Source organism: Vicugna pacos, chromosome X (assembly GCF_048564905.1).
Source record: "Vicugna pacos chromosome X, VicPac4, whole genome shotgun sequence".
NCBI lineage: Eukaryota > Metazoa > Chordata > Mammalia > Artiodactyla > Camelidae > Vicugna > Vicugna pacos.
Genome location: NC_133023.1, coordinates 91,067,682 through 91,085,805, shown reverse-complemented (window position 1 = coordinate 91,085,805; position 18,124 = coordinate 91,067,682). Strand labels below are relative to the sequence as shown.

At 38.9% G+C, this 18,124-nt stretch overlaps 1 protein-coding gene across 10 annotated transcripts in view; it reads left to right on the top strand.

Moving 5' to 3' along the window:
- The window catches only part of ENOX2 (ecto-NOX disulfide-thiol exchanger 2), a 258,174-nt gene that overhangs the window by 212,070 nt on the left and 27,980 nt on the right, over positions 1-18,124 (top strand). For all 10 annotated transcript variants that reach the window (XM_015238923.3, XM_015238922.3, XM_031671327.2 and 7 more), the window contains one exon: positions 455-561. In XM_015238923.3, coding sequence (XP_015094409.1) covers positions 455-561 — 107 coding nt within the window. The remainder of the gene's footprint in view (positions 1-454; positions 562-18,124) is intronic.

Genomic DNA, 18,124 nt, shown 5'->3' with positions numbered 1-18,124 from the left:
TCAGAATAGTAAAAGGACAATTCTGTTGACGTGAAGCATCCTGGCTCATTCTGTAAGGCTAGTCTATGAAAGACACCAGTGGTCAAAAGGAGCTGGTACAGTTCGCCACTTGCTGTCATGCTGTGCAGGGTCAGTAGTACTAACTCATATTCACCATGACACCTGCCTCTCCTGCCTGAATGAATACAGAGTGCCTGTATTAAAACTTTGGTCACCATTTCACCCCAAACCTTCCGGACTTCCCTTTTCTTTCTGTATATTGATATCTCTGCCTTTGAGTCCCGTTTAAAATCATGGTACCCCAACACAGCCTTTTCTGAGCACAGCCATAGTCTAATAGTGTCATAGAAGGAGACACAACAAGCCTGACACTTCTCTTATTTCTTTTCTCCTCTTTTTTTTGCCATCACTGGATGAATCTCTGGCTGATTCAATTGCTGTTCTGACGCTGCAGTTGAGCAGATAGTAGCTGTGTACCATTCTGCCTCCAAACAAAAGGCATGGGACCACTTCACAAAAGCCCAGCGTAAAAACATCAGCGTTTGGTGCAAACAAGCTGAGGTTGGTAACTTTTTACCCTGGTAGCCCCTCGGGGGGACAGTTTCTTTCTTTAACAAGTTATTGATTTGGAGTTTAGCAAGAATTAAATAGTGCCAAGTTCCCCATGGCCACAACAAGGCCCTAATGAAACACTAAGACATGTTCTATAACCTGGCACTGTGTCCAGACCACCTGCTGCCAAAAGGGTAATAAATGTGCACGTGTTGTCTTGAACACATTCTGCTGGATGGAAATCTTAGTAGTGAAAATGTAGCTGCGATAATTACGAGTTTACTTCTCTAAACTAGCTTCTTGGGAACTACAATAATTACTGACCTGTGTGTTAGTCTTAGTAATATTAGGGCTGTCTTACATTTATTAGAACATCTTGACAGTTGAGGCTGAAAGCTGCCTGGTGTTACATTAGAGCATTGAAATTTCTGAGCTTCTTTTATCAAACCTGCTCAAGCCATCTTTATAGGTGGTGGCTTTAAAGGTAACAGAGGACTCTGATTTCAAAATAAGATTGACACACACCTTTCTGCTTGTGCTCAAATGACATTTTTAGCATAACATTCGAATATATCTGATGAGATTAGGTTGTGATTCAGAATCCAAGATTAAACAAAATAGGAGGTTTGTTTACAGTGATCTGCCTTTGGAATGCTGTAACAGATGCCTCAAGTTCTTCTGTTCCTTTGGGTAGTTTCCTTACCCAGCTAGCCCTGACACTTTCTCTTTTTTTAACATTTTTTATTGAATTATAATCATTTTACACTGTTGTGTCAAATTCCAGTGTTCAGCACAATTTTTCAGTTATACATGGACATACACAAATTCATTGTCACATTTTTTTCTCTGTGAGCTACCATAAGATTTTGTGTATATTTCCCTGTGCTATACAGTATAATCTTGTTTATCTGTTCTACAATTTTGAAATCCCAGTCTATCCCTTCCCACCCTCCGCCCCCCTGGCAACCACAAGTCTCTATTCTGTGTCTATGGGTCTGTTTCTGTTTTGTGTTTATGCTTGTTTGTTTGTTTGTTTGTTTTTGTTTTTGTTTTTTAGATTCCACATATGAGCGATCTCATTTGGTATTTTTCTTTCTCTTTCTGGCTTACTTCACTTAGAATGACAGTCTCCAGGAGCATCCATGTTGCTGCAAATGGCGTTATGTTGTCAGTTTTTATGGCTGAGTAGTATTCCATTGTATAAATATACCACTTCTTCTTTATCCAGTCATCTGTCGATGGACATTTAGGCTGTTTCCATGTTTTGGCTATTGTAAATAGTGCTGCTATGAACATTGGGGTGCAGGTGTCATCCTGAAGTAGGGTTCCTTCTGGATACAAGCCCAGGAGTGGGATTCCTGGGTCATACGGTAAGTCTATGCCTAGTCTTTTGAGGAATCTCCACACTGTTTTCCATAGTGGCTGCACCAAACTGCATTCCCACCAGCGGTGTAGGAGGGTTCCCCTTTCTCCGCAGCCTCTCCAGCATTTGTCATTTGTGGATTTTTGAATGATGGCCGTTCTAACTGGTGTGAGGTGATACCTCATTGTAGTTTTCATTTGCATTTCTCTGATAATTAGTGATATTGAGCATTTTTTCATGTGCCTATTGATCATTTGTATGTCTTCCTTGGAGAATTGCTTGTTTAGGTCTTCTGCCCATTTTTGGATTGGGTTGTTTGGTTGTTTCTTATTAAGTCGTATGAGCTTCTTATATATTCTGGAGATCAAGCCTTTGTCGGTTTCATTTGCAAAACTTTTCTCCCATTCCGTAGGTTGTCTTTTTGTTTTACTTATGGTTTCCTTTGCTGTGCAGAAGCTTGTAAGTTTCATTAGGTCCCATTTGTTTATTCTTGCTTTTATTTCTTCTAGGAGAAAATTTTTGAAATGTATGTCAGATAATGTTTTGCCTATGTTTTCCTCTAGGAGGTTTATTGTATCTTGTCTTATGTTTAAGTCTTTGATCCATTTTGAGTTGATTTTTGTATATGGTGTAAGGGAGTGTTCTAGCTTCATTGGTTTACATGCTGCTGTCCAGTTTTCCCAGCACCATTTGCTGAAGAGACTGTCTTTATTCCATTGTATATTCTTGCCTCCTTTGTCGAAGATGAGTTGACCAAAAGTTTGTGGGTTCATTTCTGGGCTCTCTATTCTGTTCCATTGGTCTATATGTCTGTTTTGGTACCAATACCATGCTGTCTTGATGACTGTAGCTCTATAGTATTGTCTGACCCTTTCAATCTATATATGCAGCAAATTTTTCAACTTCGTTTCTGAGTTTCACTTTGCCAGTCTGGTAGTAATGTCGTTATATTTATCAACCCAGGTTGTCGTATTCCTCAACATTTAAATAGCATTTGTAAGGCATTTACATATTATTACAAAACATTTTCACATAGGTTATTTCACCTACATGAGCCTCCCAATAGCTGCAGTGTAGTGGAAAGAACCCTGGACTTGGTGTCAACATAAATCCAAATCTCAGCTCTGACAGTGTGTAGCTGCATAACTTTGAGCAAGTTAGTCAGCCTTTCTAATCTCTATTTCTTCACCTGGATTAAATGAGACGAGAGATATGTAGACCATTTGAAAATGTAAATGCTATATAAATGATAAATAGTATTACTTCAGTTTATCATTAACAACTCCATAAGGAATAATAAGTAGGTATAATGTCCGTGTTACACGTGTAACGAAACTGAGACACAGAAATATTAAGTGATGTACACAAAATTACACAGCTAGTAAGTGGTCAGTTCAGGACTGGAAACTCTTCTCACTCTGACCTCTGGTACAAACTGCTTTTATAAATGAGTGAGTCATTTAATCTTTGTGAACGTCAGTTCCATAACCTGTAAAATGAAGATAATAATCTATTCCTTCTGTCCTTCATGAGAACACGTGACATAGATAGTGTGGTAACAATTTGAAAACCATAAAAAGCATTTAGAGGAAAATAAGCCAGCCCCTGTTCACATAAACTGATAAGTCTCTGAGCCATCAGTTCTGGCTCGGCAAAGGGATCTGGGAGTTAACTGGGGAGAAATCCCTGAAGATATCAGCCCAATGGATGGGTAGAGTCATAAAAAGGCAGTAATGTTTTTAATTGCTAAAAAAAAAAAAGAAAGAATTAGGATCCAAAAAGGGAGGTATTATCTTACTGTAGCACAAAATGATTCACAAATGCTAGGGCTACCTCACGTTGTTGAGCCCAATAAACAAAAGTCAACATTTCAATTCAGACGTTTACTGAGCACATTCTCTGTCTCAGGTATTATGACAGGCAATGCAGGATGAGATGGTCTTTGCCCTTAGGGAGCAAAGGGAGGAGTGGAGTTTAGCACCCTAAATTTAAAATTTCTGAAATCTTTAGTTTAGCTTGAATAATTCAGAATAAAAGTTAAGAGAAAAACGCTCAGTATGACTTCCAATTGCAAAAAAGCAGTATTAGTCTCTACCTTTCCTCCAATACATTTACACATGTATCCCTTTTAGGGAGTGGGAGAGGCTGTCTGAACTGTCCCAACCCCACCTCCCATAATAGAAAGCCCTGCCAGTACAAAATTGCCTTTTTCATAGGAGGAGGGGAGCCTCTGATTGGAACACTGACTTGTCTAGGCCACAGGCGTTTCAGAAATGACTTTGCAAGACAATATTCTCCATTAATATTATTCATCAAGGCTCTCTGTAGTTATATCAAGCCTACCTATCTGGTGGGTATTTACTTGAGTTTCATTGCCTCCTCAGTAAAGATAGCTATGCCAGTGAGCTGGACATGTCTCTGGGCCTGTGGAGACATGAGTGCTATACACCCTATCACCCAATATTGTAGCAGAGCTTCCTGGGCAGAATGATGAGGCTAAAGCACAAGACCAGCATGACTTGCTACGTGTCTTGTGATGTGCCTTGTAGACTTTGTAGAAACTTAGAAAAATGCTTCCTGCCTGTTGGATTGGACTAAGTGAAGTTCTACCCTGAATACCTCAACCTTTATAAGTAAAGCTACTGAGAATGGAAAATAGCTCATAACCTTCCTCTGATATTGTATTTCCTAAACCTAAATGATTTCTTCTACTTTATATTGGTTCCTCTTTAAAGCATGGCTTTTTCAAAAACAAATTTTTTTTACATCATCGTACTTTTGCTTGATGACAGGCAACTCTGAGGACTAAAAGGAGGTATCCTGTAGAAAGTGACAAAACTTTCCTCTTAAACTGAGACTGCCTCTTAGCACCTCACTGAGAATCAGACATCTCAGTGACCTAATTCACACAACTGGCTTTTCCTTGATCTAGGCATCAGAGCTACAACTCTTAAGTTAGGGGTTTCATCAAGGTAGAAGTGTTTGATATTGAACCTTTTCTACCAGTTGCCTCAGGGTATAAGCCAGCTGGTGACATCCTCATGTCACAAAGAACCTGTTCCTTGTCTCGCTGTCATCCTCCTACAACCATCCAACACCATCTTATTCTGGTGAGAGAGAAGTTATGGAGTAAGAAGGAAAAGTCCCCACCTTTCAGGGAGCTTAGGCACTCACAGTGGTAGCATATGCCAGGCAGACCAATTTGCTAATGAGTCTTTTTTATTGGTTTACTTTCCTGATCTATATGTGTGTGAGGCTCCTGTTGATACAACTGGAAAGGGTAATAAAATAAGAGAAGGCTGAAGTCCCTCCCTTTACTAAAAGTTTGCATCTATATTGACTTTACTGACAGTTCTGTGTGCTGTGGGAACTCTTTTTCTACAGACTTATTTAAAACTTGTGTGTTTCTCTTACTAAGACCTTGGCCTAGATTACAAGTTACACCTTGGATGATACGTAGAAACTAGAGCCATAGCAGTAGGCACTAGAAGATTCTCCCTTGCATTATCCCTAATGTGAGATTTTATACCATTAAGCTAGAGGAAAGGGACATGGTTATATACCAACATTTTCATAAAATGAAATACTGTGATTGCTAAAATAACTTTCTCTCTAGATTTCCAGGCCTATCATTCCAAACTCTGAAGAACTGTTCACAGATAGATGTTTGCATCATCTGCATACCCTTGTTTTAGGACCCATTTGCACTAACCCTAGCTGTTGGCTTTCAGCCATCAAAACACATACTAACACAATTTGGATCAACCTAATTTGTATTTCCATTATGTGGCATACAGTAGACGTTGATTAAGAGCCTGTGTTTGTGCTTTGCTTCATTAGCTTGAATGGTATCTCAGAATCAAATTTCTACGTTAGTGTAGAAGCTATCTCCCTACCCTCTGCTCCTTTCCATTCCTTGATCTGACCTCTTCCTCACCAAGTATCCTGTTAATATTTAAAGTCTGGGTAAGTACAATTTTATTACACAATTCATAAAAAACTTTGCTTTTCTTATACTCATGTTCCTATCATAAAACATGAGTAAGATAAATTTAAGTCCACATAAATTTTTGGAAACTATATAGTTAGATAATTAATGTGTCATGATTTATGATTTGCTTACTTTATGATAAATCAAAAATGTCCGCTGGTACAAAGATGATTCTTTTCATGCATTTTCCTCTGTCTAGGGTTTCAGTTTTACTCTATGTTGAAAATGCTTTGTCCTCCATTATGGAGCAGCATGTGAAGTTCTAAGCTTCAGAAAAAGTTACCGCTAGAACAGACTCAAAGCCAGTATTATGCGTTTTCAGGAATTACTAACAGGTCACTGTTCAAATGAAAAATATCACAGGTCTACTGTGGGTGACAGAGTGGTATGGAAACCTTAGGAGGGCTAGCTTACCTTTTTCAATGTACTTTATCAGTGATATGAGCCAGTTAATTTCAGGTAGAGATTTACAAATGAACATGTCTGGAAAACATTTTTGCATGCCATTGCCACTATTTTGGTTCCAGCACTGGATCCAACTGTCAGGATGGGAAAAGGGGCAAATCTGGGAGGCAGCTATTTCTCCTGCTGCCTGCACTTTGGTGGTTCAGAGTCATTTTGCTGCCTGCTCCTCTGTACAAGCTAGATAGAGTGCCTTCCTTAGGTAAATGTTACCTTTTAGCCCTTCACTCTGAGGGTATTTGTTAGGGTTTGATTCCCAAAGCAGAGCTTTTATGATCCACCAGAGAATATAGAAAATAGGCATCTTAGATATTAAGTGCTTTAATGGCAAGGTTTTCAAAGCATTAAAATCTCACTTGCTTTACTTAAGAGTAGTGTCATTTACTGAATGCTCTTCCTAAGTTTACTGTAATATGGTACCCCTATAATGTCTGTTGTTCTCTTGGCCTTCTCTCCCATTTGTGTGACTTAGTATTGGTATTTATAGAAAAGTAATGATATGGGCCTTAGTTTCTTTGTAGCTAAGAAGAATTGTCTAGTGATTAGAGAGCTCAAAGCTCTGCCACTTGGCTTGTCTGACTGAATAACTTAGAGCAAGCTTCTCTTTAGTTTTTCTTACCCTCATTTCATTATCAGCTAAAGGAACTGGTAACTCTTCTTCCTCAAGTATTTTGAGGCATTGAGGTAAAATTTGCCCATGGGTCTGTTATTTTTCTAGGGATTTTTTTGAAGACGTGAAAGACCTCTAGATAAGCTGTATCACTTAGTTGTTGAACATTTTATACTTCTAACAAGAGATTACGCTTTCTTGCAGAGCTGGAAGCAGAAAAATGCTTTGTGGATGCTAAGCAGCTACAGGACATGTCTTAGCTATCATTTAGATCTTCCTGCCCTGGGACATTTCCCTAGAAGGAACACAGTTTACTCTTCTAAGAAACACAATAACTTTCCCAGAGTTAGACGACATTGTGAATTGAGAGTTGGTCTCGGCTGATACCTTCTGACAGTCTATATTTTTGTTACGCAACTAGGAGAGCTCTGACTTTTCCTGATGAAGTAAGTTGTACAATAGTTGAACTTGCCAGTGTCAAATCTCATTATGATCACCTTTCCAGTAACAGCTCTTTGATAACTGAAATCCAGACTCCTGAGATAGAATGAATTCTTAGAAATGACCAATTCCTTTATTGTTCTCTGTGCAGTGAGTTTGAATAAGACATAGCAAATCTCTCTCTTGACACAGCCCTTTAAAGTTCATTTTTCTCAAGCAAGTCATTATTTTCTTCTATTTTAAGTAATGTCCCTGCAGCACATGAGGGGTGCTATGTTAGTATTTCTATTTTCTAGTTCTTCTATTTTTCCATTACTTCTCAACTATCAGTGATAACACTGAATACCTTACTTTTTAAAATAGGGACTTTTATTTATATTCTTTTAACTTGATATAGAAATTATTATTTTTCCTGATAAAAGGAATTTAAAAAAAAAAGGAGAGGATTAGTTGAGATAGTGATTACCTGTAGCATTAATTATTAAAAAATCCATTTGAGAGCCAGGCAAGATGGCGGAGTAGAAGGACACTTGTAAGTCACCCTCTCCCACAAATACACCAAGACCCACATCTACAGACCCACTCAGCCAACCAGAGCACCTGCGGAACTCCAACAGATCATCGCCCTCTTCAAAAGATAAAGACGCCAAAAATCTGGTAGGAGAAAACGAAAAAAGAAAGAACAAAAGGCAAAGCAGCGCGGGACGGGTCCCGCGGGGAGGGAGCGGCAAAGGAGGACTGGCGCTCGCTCGCTGGGTCTCCCCTCTCCAACTGAGAGGCCAGCAGGACGGAGGGGGAGCCTCCGAGGCTCGGATCTGTACAGAGCAGCCCTTGTCTGACACAACTAAGTTAAACGGGCACAGAGCGTTCCCCCGACACCCAGCCTGAGACGCGGGCCGGCAGCGGCGGGCAGGGCCAGGCTGCACAAGCCGGGCGGAGGACGGGGGCGGCTGCACAGAAGCAGCTCCAGGGGACTGCAAGGGGCTGGGCGCCGTGGCTGTGGGTGTACAGGACGGAACAACCTGGGCCCTCCATAAAACAGCAAGGTTGATGTGCTCTCGGGGCAAGGGTGCATACCCCCATCTCTGAAAACCCGCGGAAACTTTTCAGGGGAAGAGAGGCGGGACAGCCTCCGTATTCTCCGGCGCTTAGCACCCAGGCGGGGGCAGGGGCGAAACCTGCATCCGCACCGAAGGGCTCAGCAGCCTCAAGGGCCAGACTGAGACGGGCCTACAGCCCGGGGCAGGTGGGATCCTTCCATCCTGGTCCCTCAGAGAACTTGTTCCACAAAGACAAACAAGGAGCTGGGTCTTGGCTGGGAGCAGGGACGAGGCTACCCCTCGGTCTTCCCCGAGCCCACCCGCGGAGCGCGGCCAGGGCGGAGCGCGCAGCCGCACAGAGCAGCGGAGCTACCAGCGGCGCAGGCAGAGGGAGAGCGGCCCCCCCACGCCTGTCGGGCAGGAACACAGCCCCTGACCCAGGTGCTGGGAGGGGGCACGACCCGCCCTCCTGCCTGGCCAGTCTGCAACACCTGACTGCGGCATCCGGAGGGGCAGTGACCCGCCCGCCCACAGCAGAGGAGAGCTGCATCTGACCCTCTGTTAGGAGGAGGCGAGATCTGCTTGCCGACAGGTGCTGGGAGCAGCACAGAAGACGGCGCCAACGGAGGGCCTCTGAAAACAAGCTGAGCTTCCAAAACAGGACGAAGACAGAAAGACTTCACATTAAAAGCACACAGACTCCAGGAGAACACCGACAACCCCTTTTTTTTTGTTTTGTTTTATTGTTTTTGTTTTTTTTTTTGTTTTTTTAAAATCTGTTTTTACCTGTTCTGTTTTCAATTACTCTCTTAATTTTTACTTCTTAATTCATTTCTATTTCTCTTGGGTTTTGATGTCCTGTTATTGATGAGACACAGGCTTCAAACACATATATTCATCTCCCCACCCCTTTTTTTTTCTTTTTTTTTAAAGGTTTTAAAAGGACGTCTCCACCCGATTAATACTCTGCTTCAACCTGCTCTTCTATTATTCATTATACACTGTTTTCAAACCCTCTTTCTCCCTTCTTTTAAAAATCTTTCTCTCTCTTATTTTTTTCTCTTACTTTTTCTTTCTTTCTTTTTTTTCCTAAGTTCTATTCCTAAATAGGCATTAGATAGATAAAATCCTTAAGATCCAAAATAGACAACTGATACTCCATAAACCACAGTGCCAGAGAGGTATGAGCAAGATGAAGAAGCAGAGAAACTTTCCCAATTAAAAGAACAAGAGGAATCCCCTGAAAGAAAGCTCAATGAAATAGACATCGATAGCCTACTAGATCAAGATTTCAAAAAAGGAGTGATCAAATTCCTGAAGGAATTAAAAGAGATAGTGCTTAGAGAAATAAAATATGTCAAAAATGAAATTGAAGCTATAAAGAAGAGCCAAGCAGAATGGGTAAACTCATTGACAGAGATGAGGAATGATCTAATAGCTGTGCAAAGCCGACTAGTTAATGCAGAGGAACGAATTAGTGATCTAGAAGACAGGGCAACAGAAAGCACCCATTCAGAAGAACTACAAGATAAGCAAATAAAAAATAATGATAATAGCATAAGGGACCTATGGGATAATATAAAGCATCCCAATCTTCGCATAATAGGGGTCCCAGAAGGGGATGAAGGATCAAAGGGGATTGAAAAGGTTTTCGAAGAAATCATGACTGAAAACTTCCCAAACTTAAAGAAGGAATCAGATATCCAAGTACAGGAAGCTCAGAGGGTCCCAAACAGGAAGACTCCAAATAGACCCACACCAAGACATATCATAATCAAGATGGCCAGAGTCAAGGATAAAGAAATGATTCTAAAGGCAGCAAGAGAAAAGCAAAGAGTGAATTATAAGGTAACCCCCATAAGGCTCTCAGCTGATTTCTCTACACAAACACTACAGGCCAGAAGGGAGTGGCAAGATATATTCAAAGCCCTGAATGAAAAAAAGATGCAGCCTAGGATACTTTATCCAGCAAGGCTATCCTTTAGGATAGAAGGAGAAATAAAGAGTTTCACAGACAAAAAAAAGCTGCAGGAGTTTAGCAACACTAAACCCATGCTAAAAGAAATATTGAAAGGGCTATTCTAAATAGAAAAGCAGCAGGATGCTACCGAAATGAGAAACTCACAACTGGAAAGGTGATAACTCATGAATTACAAATAAAGAAAACACGAAATTATAAAAGAAGACATACAAATCACTGAGAGTGGGAGAGGGAGGCAGGGAAATATAGAATTTTTTTTCTTTCTTTTTAAAATTTTTTTAACAGTAGGATGGGTTTGAGATCATGTTATTATCAGTTTAATAAAATCAGTTATAGTAATAGGTTAATAGATTTACAAAAAAGGGTAACCACAAGTCAAAAATTTACAAGGGAGTCACAAAAATTAAATAAAATCCATGATAATACAAAGGAAAATTACCAAACCACAAAAGGAAGAAGAAAGGAACAAAGAGGATATACCAATTCAACTGCAAAGATAAGTTCAAAATGGCAATAAACACACATCTATCATTAATTACTGTAAACGTTTATGGACTAAATGCTCCAGTCAAAAGACATAGAGTGGCAGACTGGATAATAAAGCAAGAACCTTCAATATGCCGCATGCAAGAGACCCACTTTAGGGAGAAGGACACATATAGATTGAGAGTGAAAGGATGGAAAAGGATATTCCATGCAAATGGAAAAGCCAAAAAAGCAGGTGTTGCAGTACTGATTTCAGACAAAATAGACTTTAAAACAAAGGCCATAAAGAAAGATAAAGAAAGACACTTTATAATGATTAAAGGAGTGATACAAGATGAAGATATTACACTCGTTAATATATATGCACCCAATATAGGAGCACCTAAGTACATACAAGAATTACTAACAGAGATAAAGGGGGATATTGATGGGAATACAATCATAGTTGGAGATTTTAACACTGCATTAACATCACTAGACAGATCTTCCAGACAGAAAATAAACAAGGCAACAGAGAAATTAAATACTACAATAGAAAAACTAGATTTGGTGGATATTTTCAGAGCTTTACAGCCCCAAAAAATAGAATATACATTCTTTTCAAGTGCACATAGAACATTTCCCAGGATCGATCATGTACTTGGACACAAAAGAAACCTCAACAAATTTAAGAAGATAGAAATTATCTCAAGCATCTTTACTGACCACAATGCCATGAAACTGGAAATCAACAACAGAGAAACAAAGGAGAAAAAAAGAAAAGCATGGAGATTAAACAATATGTTATTGAAAAAACAATGGATCAATGAGGAAATAAAAGCTGAAATTAAAAAATACCTTGAGACAAATGATAATGAAAGCACAACCACTCAAAACCTATGGGACACAGCAAAGGCAGTGCTAAGAGGGAAGTTTATAGCGATACAGGCCTTCCTCAAAAAAGAAGAACAATCTCAAATAAACAAGTTAACCCACCACCTGAATCAATTAGAAAAAGAAGAACAAAAAGCCCCAAAAAGCAGCAGAAGGAAGGAAATAATAAAGATCAGAGAGGAATTAAATACAATAGAGATTAACAAGACCATAGAAAAAATCAACCAAACCAAAAGCTGGTTTTTTGAAAAAGTAAATAAAATCGACAAACCTCTGGCCAAACTCACAAAGAAGAAAAAAGAGAGAGCACAAATTAGCAAAATAAGAAAGGAAAATGGAGAAATTACAACAAACAAAATAGAAATACAGAATATCATACGAGAATATTATGAAAAACTATATGGAACCAAACTGGATAACCTAGAGGAGATGGACAAGTTTCTGGAAACATACTGTCCACCAAAACTGAATCAAGAAGAAACTGAACACTTGAACAATCCGATCACTAGAAAGGAAATAGAAATAGCAATTAAAAACCTCCCTACAAATAAAAGTCCAGGACCGGACGGCTTCACCGGGGAATTCTACCAAGCATACAAAGAAGAACTCATACCAGTCCTTCTCAAACTCTTCCAGACGATTGAAAAGGAGGGAATACTCCCAAACTCATTCTATGAAGCCACCATCACCCTGATACCAAAACCAGGCAAAGACACTAAAAAAAAGAGAATTATAGGCCAATATCACTGATGAACATAGACGCCAAAATCCTCACCAAAATTTTAGCAAATAGAATCCAACAACACATAAAAAAGATTATACATCATGACCAAGTGGGGTTCATCCCAGGGACACAAGGCTGGTTCAACATACGCAAATCAATCAATGTAATACATCACATCAACAAGAGAAAGGACAAAAACCACATGATCATCTCAATCGATGCAGAAAAAGCATTTGATAAAATTCAACACCCATTTATGATAAAAACTCTCGCCAAAGTGGGTATAGAGGGAACATATCTCAACATAATAAAAGCTATATATGACAAACCTATAGCCAGCATAGTTCTCAATAGTGAAAAACTCAAAAGCTTCCCACTAAAATCTGGGACAAGACAAGGATGCCCACTATCACCACTCCTATTCAATATAGTCCTGGAAGTCCTAGCCACAGCAATCAGGCAAGAGAAAGAAATAAAAGGGATCCAAATTGGAAAAGAAGAGGTAAAAGTGTCATTATATGCTGACGACATGTTACTATATATAGAAAACCCTAAAAGGTCCACAAAAAAGCTACTAGAGCTGATCGAAGAATTCAGCAAGGTAGCAGGTTACAAAATTAATGTTCAAAAATCAGTTGCCTTTCTTTACACTAACGATAAATCAACAGAAAAAGAAAGTAAAGAAACAATCCCCTTTAAAATAGCACCCAAAGTAATAAAATATCTGGGAATAAATCTAACCAAGGAGGCGAAAGAATTCTACACAGAAAACTATAAACCATGGATGAAGGAAATTAAAGAAGACTTTAAAAAATGGAAAGATATTCCATGCTCTTGGATTGGAAGAATCAGTATTGTTAAAATGGTCACACTGCCCAAGGCAATCTACAGATTTAATGCAATCCCTATCCAATTACCCAAGACATATTTCACAGAACTAGAACAAATCATAATAAAATTTATATGGAACCATCAAAGACCTAGAATTGCTAAAGCATTACTGAAGAGAAAGAAAGAGGCTGGAGGAATAACTCTCCCAGACTTCAGACAATACTATAGAGCTACAGTCATCAAGACAGCATGGTATTGGTACCAAAACAGACATATGGACCAATGGAACAGAATAGAGAGCCCAGAAATGAACCCACAAACCTTTGGTCAACTAATCTTCGACAAAGGAGGCAAGAATATACATTGGAATAAAGACAGTCTCTTCAGCAAATGGTGTTGGGAAAACTGGACAGCAGCATGTAAAACAATGAAGCTAGAACACACCCTTACACCATATACAAAAATCAACTCAAAATGGATTAAAGACTTAAACATAAGACAAGATACAATAAACCTCCTAGAGGAAAACATAGGCAAAACATTATCTGACATACATTTCAAAAATTTTCTCCTAGAAGAAATAAAAGCAAGAATAAACAAATGGGACCTAATGAAACTTACAAGCTTCTGCAGAGCAAAGGAAACCAGAAATAAAACATGAAAACCTACGGAATGGGAGAAAATTTTTGCAAGTGAAACCGACAAAGGCTTGATCTCCAAAATATATAAGCAGCTCATACGACTCAATAAGGAAAAAATAAACAACCCAATCCAAAAATGGGCAGAAGACCTAAACAAGCAACTCTCCAAGGAAGACATACAAATGATCAAAAAGCACATGAAAAAATGTTCAATATCACTAATTATCAGAGAAATGCAAATCAAAACTACAATGAGGTATCACCTCACACCAGTCAGAATGGCCGTCATTCAAAAATCCAAAAAATGACAAATGCTGGAGAGGCTGTGGAGAAAGGGGAACCCTCCTACACTGCTGGTGGGAATACAGTTTGGTGCAGCCACTATGGAAAACAGTGTGGAGATTCCTCAAAAGACTAGGAATAGACTTACCATATGACCCAGGAATCCCACTCCTGGGCTTGTATCCAGAAGGAAATCTACTTCAGGATGACACCTGCACCCCAATGTTCATAGCAGCACTATTTACAATAGCCAAAACATGGAAACAGCCTAAATGTCCATCAACAGGTGACTGGATAAAGAAGATGTGGTATATTTATACAATGGGATACTACTCAGCCATAAAAACCGACAACATAACGCCATTTGCAGCAACATGGATGCTCCTAGAGAATGTCATTCTAAGTGAAGTAAGCCAGAAAGAGAAAGAAAAATACCATATGAGATCGCTCATATGTGGAATCTAAAAAACAAAAACAAAGCATAAATACAGGACAGAAATAGACTCATGGACAGAGAATACAGACTTGTGGTTACCGGGGGGGGGCAGGGTAGAGGGTGGGAAGGGATAGACTGGGATTTCAACATTGTAGAATAGATAAACAAGATTACACTGTATAGCACAGGGAAATATACACAAAATGTTATGATAAATCACAGAGAAAAAAATGTGACAATGAGTGTGTGTATGTCCATGAATGACTGAAAAATTGTGCTGAACACTGGAATTTGACACAACACTATAAAATGATTATGAATCAATAAAAAATGTTAAAAAAAAAAAAGAAAGTTCTTTAGGTTGAAGGGATATGCTACCAGATGTAAACACAGATCTGCAGGAAGGCATAAAGAACACTGGAAATGACTGAGATCACACAGGAAAAGTCACTTCAAAAAAAACCAAGCATGAGAACTGCGTTTTGGAGAAGCTTGGAGTCATTTAGAGGTCACTTGATGCCTGTCAGAGGCTCCTCAGAACTGAGCTGAGAATTCTTTGCCTTGGTTAGCCCCAATTGGGTCATCATACAGGAAACGTCCAATGCTGTCTGGAGAAAATTGCCCCCATTTAGGGAGATTATAAATATTTCAAATGGATTTTTTTTATTTTTTAAAAAAATGTATTCTTTTTTTTACATTTTTTATTGATTCATAATCATTTTATAGTGTTGTGTCAAATTCCAGTGTTCAGCACAATTTTTCAGTCATTCATGGACATACACACACTCATTGTCACATTTTTTTCTCTGTGATTTATCATAACATTTTGTGTATATTTCCCTGTGCTATACAGTGTAATCTTGTTTATCTATTCTACAATGTTGAAATCCCAGTCTATCCCTTCCCACCCTCTACCCTGCCCCCCCCCCGGTAACCACAAGTCTGTATTCTCTGTCCATGAGTCTATTTCTGTCCTGTATTTATGCTTTGTTTTTGTTTTTTAGATTCCACATATGAGCGATCTCATATGGTATTTTTCTTTCTCTTTCTGGCTTACTTCACTTAGAAAGACATTCTCTAGGAGCATCCATGTTGCTGCAAATGGCGTTATGTTGTCGGTTTTTATGGCTGAGTAGTATCCCATTGTATAAATATACCACATCTTCTTTATCCAGTCACCTGTTGATGGACATTTAGGCTGTTTCCATGTTTTGGCTATTGTAAATAGTGCTGCTATGAACATTGGGGTGCAGGTGTCATCCTGAAGTAGATTTCCTTCTGGATACAAGCCCAGGAGTGGGATTCCTGGGTCATATGGTAAGTCTATTCCTAGTCTTTTGAGGAATCTCCACACTGTTTTCCATAGTGGCTGCACCAAACTGTATTCCCACCAGCAGTGTAGGAGGGTTCCCCTTTCTCCACAGCCTCTCCAGCATTTGTCATTTTTTGGATTTTTGAATGACGGCCATTCTGACTGGTGTGAGGTGATACCTCATTGTAGTTTTGATTTGCATTTCTCTGATAATTAGTGATATTGAACATTTTTTCATGTGCTTTTTGATCATTTGTATGTCTTCCTTGGAGAGTTGCTTGTTTAGGTCTTCTGCCCATTTTTGGATTGGGTTGTTTATTTTTTCCTTATTGAGTCGTATGAGCTGCTTATATATTTTGGAGATCAAGCCTTTGTCGGTTTCACTTGCAAAAATTTTCTCCCATTCCGTAGGTTTTCATGTTTTATTTCTGGTTTCCTTTGCTCTGCAGAAGCTTGTAAGTTTCATTAGGTCCCATTTGTTTATTCTTGCTTTTATTTCTTCTAGGAGAAAATTTTTGAAATGTATGTCAGATAATGTTTTGCCTATGTTTTCCTCTAGGAGGTTTATTGTATCTTGTCTTATGTTTAAGTCTTTAATCCATTTTGAGTTGATTTTTGTATATGGTGTAAGGGTGTGTTCTAGCTTCATTGTTTTACATGCTGCTGTCCAGTTTTCCCAACACCATTTGCTGAAGAGACTGTCTTTATTCCAATGTATATTCTTGCCTCCTTTGTCGAAGATTAGTTGACCAAAGGTTTGTGGGTTCATTTCTGGGCTCTCTATTCTGTTCCATTGGTCCATATGTCTGTTTTGGTACCAATACCATGCTGTCTTGATGACTGTAGCTCTATAGTATTGTCTGAAGTCTGGGAGAGTTATTCCTCCAGCCTCTTTCTTTCTCTTCAGTAATGCTTTAGCAATTCTAGGTCTTTGATGATTCCATATAAATTTTATTATGATTTGTTCTAGTTCTGTGAAATATGTCTTGGGTAATTGGATAGGGATTGCATTAAATCTGTAGATTGCCTTGGGCAGTGTGACCATTTTAACAATATTGATTCTTCCAATCCAAGAGCATGGAATATCTTTCCATTTTTTAAAGTCTTCTTTAATTTCCTTCATCCATGGTTTATAGTTTTCTGTGTAGAATTCTTTCGCCTCCTTGGTTAGATTTATTCCCAGATATTTTATTACTTTGGGTGCTATTTTAAAGGGGATTGTTTCTTTACTTTCTTTTTCTGTTGATTTATCGTTAGTGTAAAGAAAGGCAACTGATTTTTGAACATTAATTTTGTAACCTGCTACCTTGCTGAATTCTTCGATCAGCTCTAGTAGCTTTTTTGTGGACCTTTTAGGGTTTTCTATATATAGTAACATGTCGTCAGCATATAATGACACTTTTACCTCTTCTTTTCCAATTTGGATCCCTTTTATTTCTTTCTCTTGCCTGATTGCTGTGGCTAGGACTTCCAGGACTATATTGAATAGGAGTGGTGATAGTGGGCATCCTTGTCTTGTCCCAGATTTTAGTGGGAAGCTTTTGAGTTTTTCACTATTGAGAACTATGCTGGCTATAGGTTTGTCATATATAGCTTTTATTATGTTGAGATATGTTCCCTCTATACCCACTTTGGCGAGAGTTTTTATCATAAATGGGTGTTGAATTTTATCAAATGCTTTTTCTGCATCGATTGAGATGATCATGTGGTTTTTGTCCTTTCTCTTGTTGATGTGATGTATTACATTGATTGATTTGCGTATGTTGAACCAGCCTTGTGTCCCTGGGATGAACCCCACTTGGTCATGATGTATAATCTTTTTTATGTGTTGTTGGATTCTATTTGCTAAAATTTTGGTGAGGATTTTGGCGTCTATGTTCATCAGTGATATTGGCCTATAATTCTCTTTTTTTTAGTGTCTTTGCCTGGTTTTGGTATCAGGGTGATGGTGGCTTCATAGAATGAGTTTGGGAGTATTCCCTCCTTTTCAATCGTCTGGAAGAGTTTGAGAAGGACTGGTATGAGTTCTTCTTTGTATGCTTGGTAGAATTCCCCGGTGAAGCCGTCTGGTCCTGGACTTTTATTTGTAGGGAGGTTTT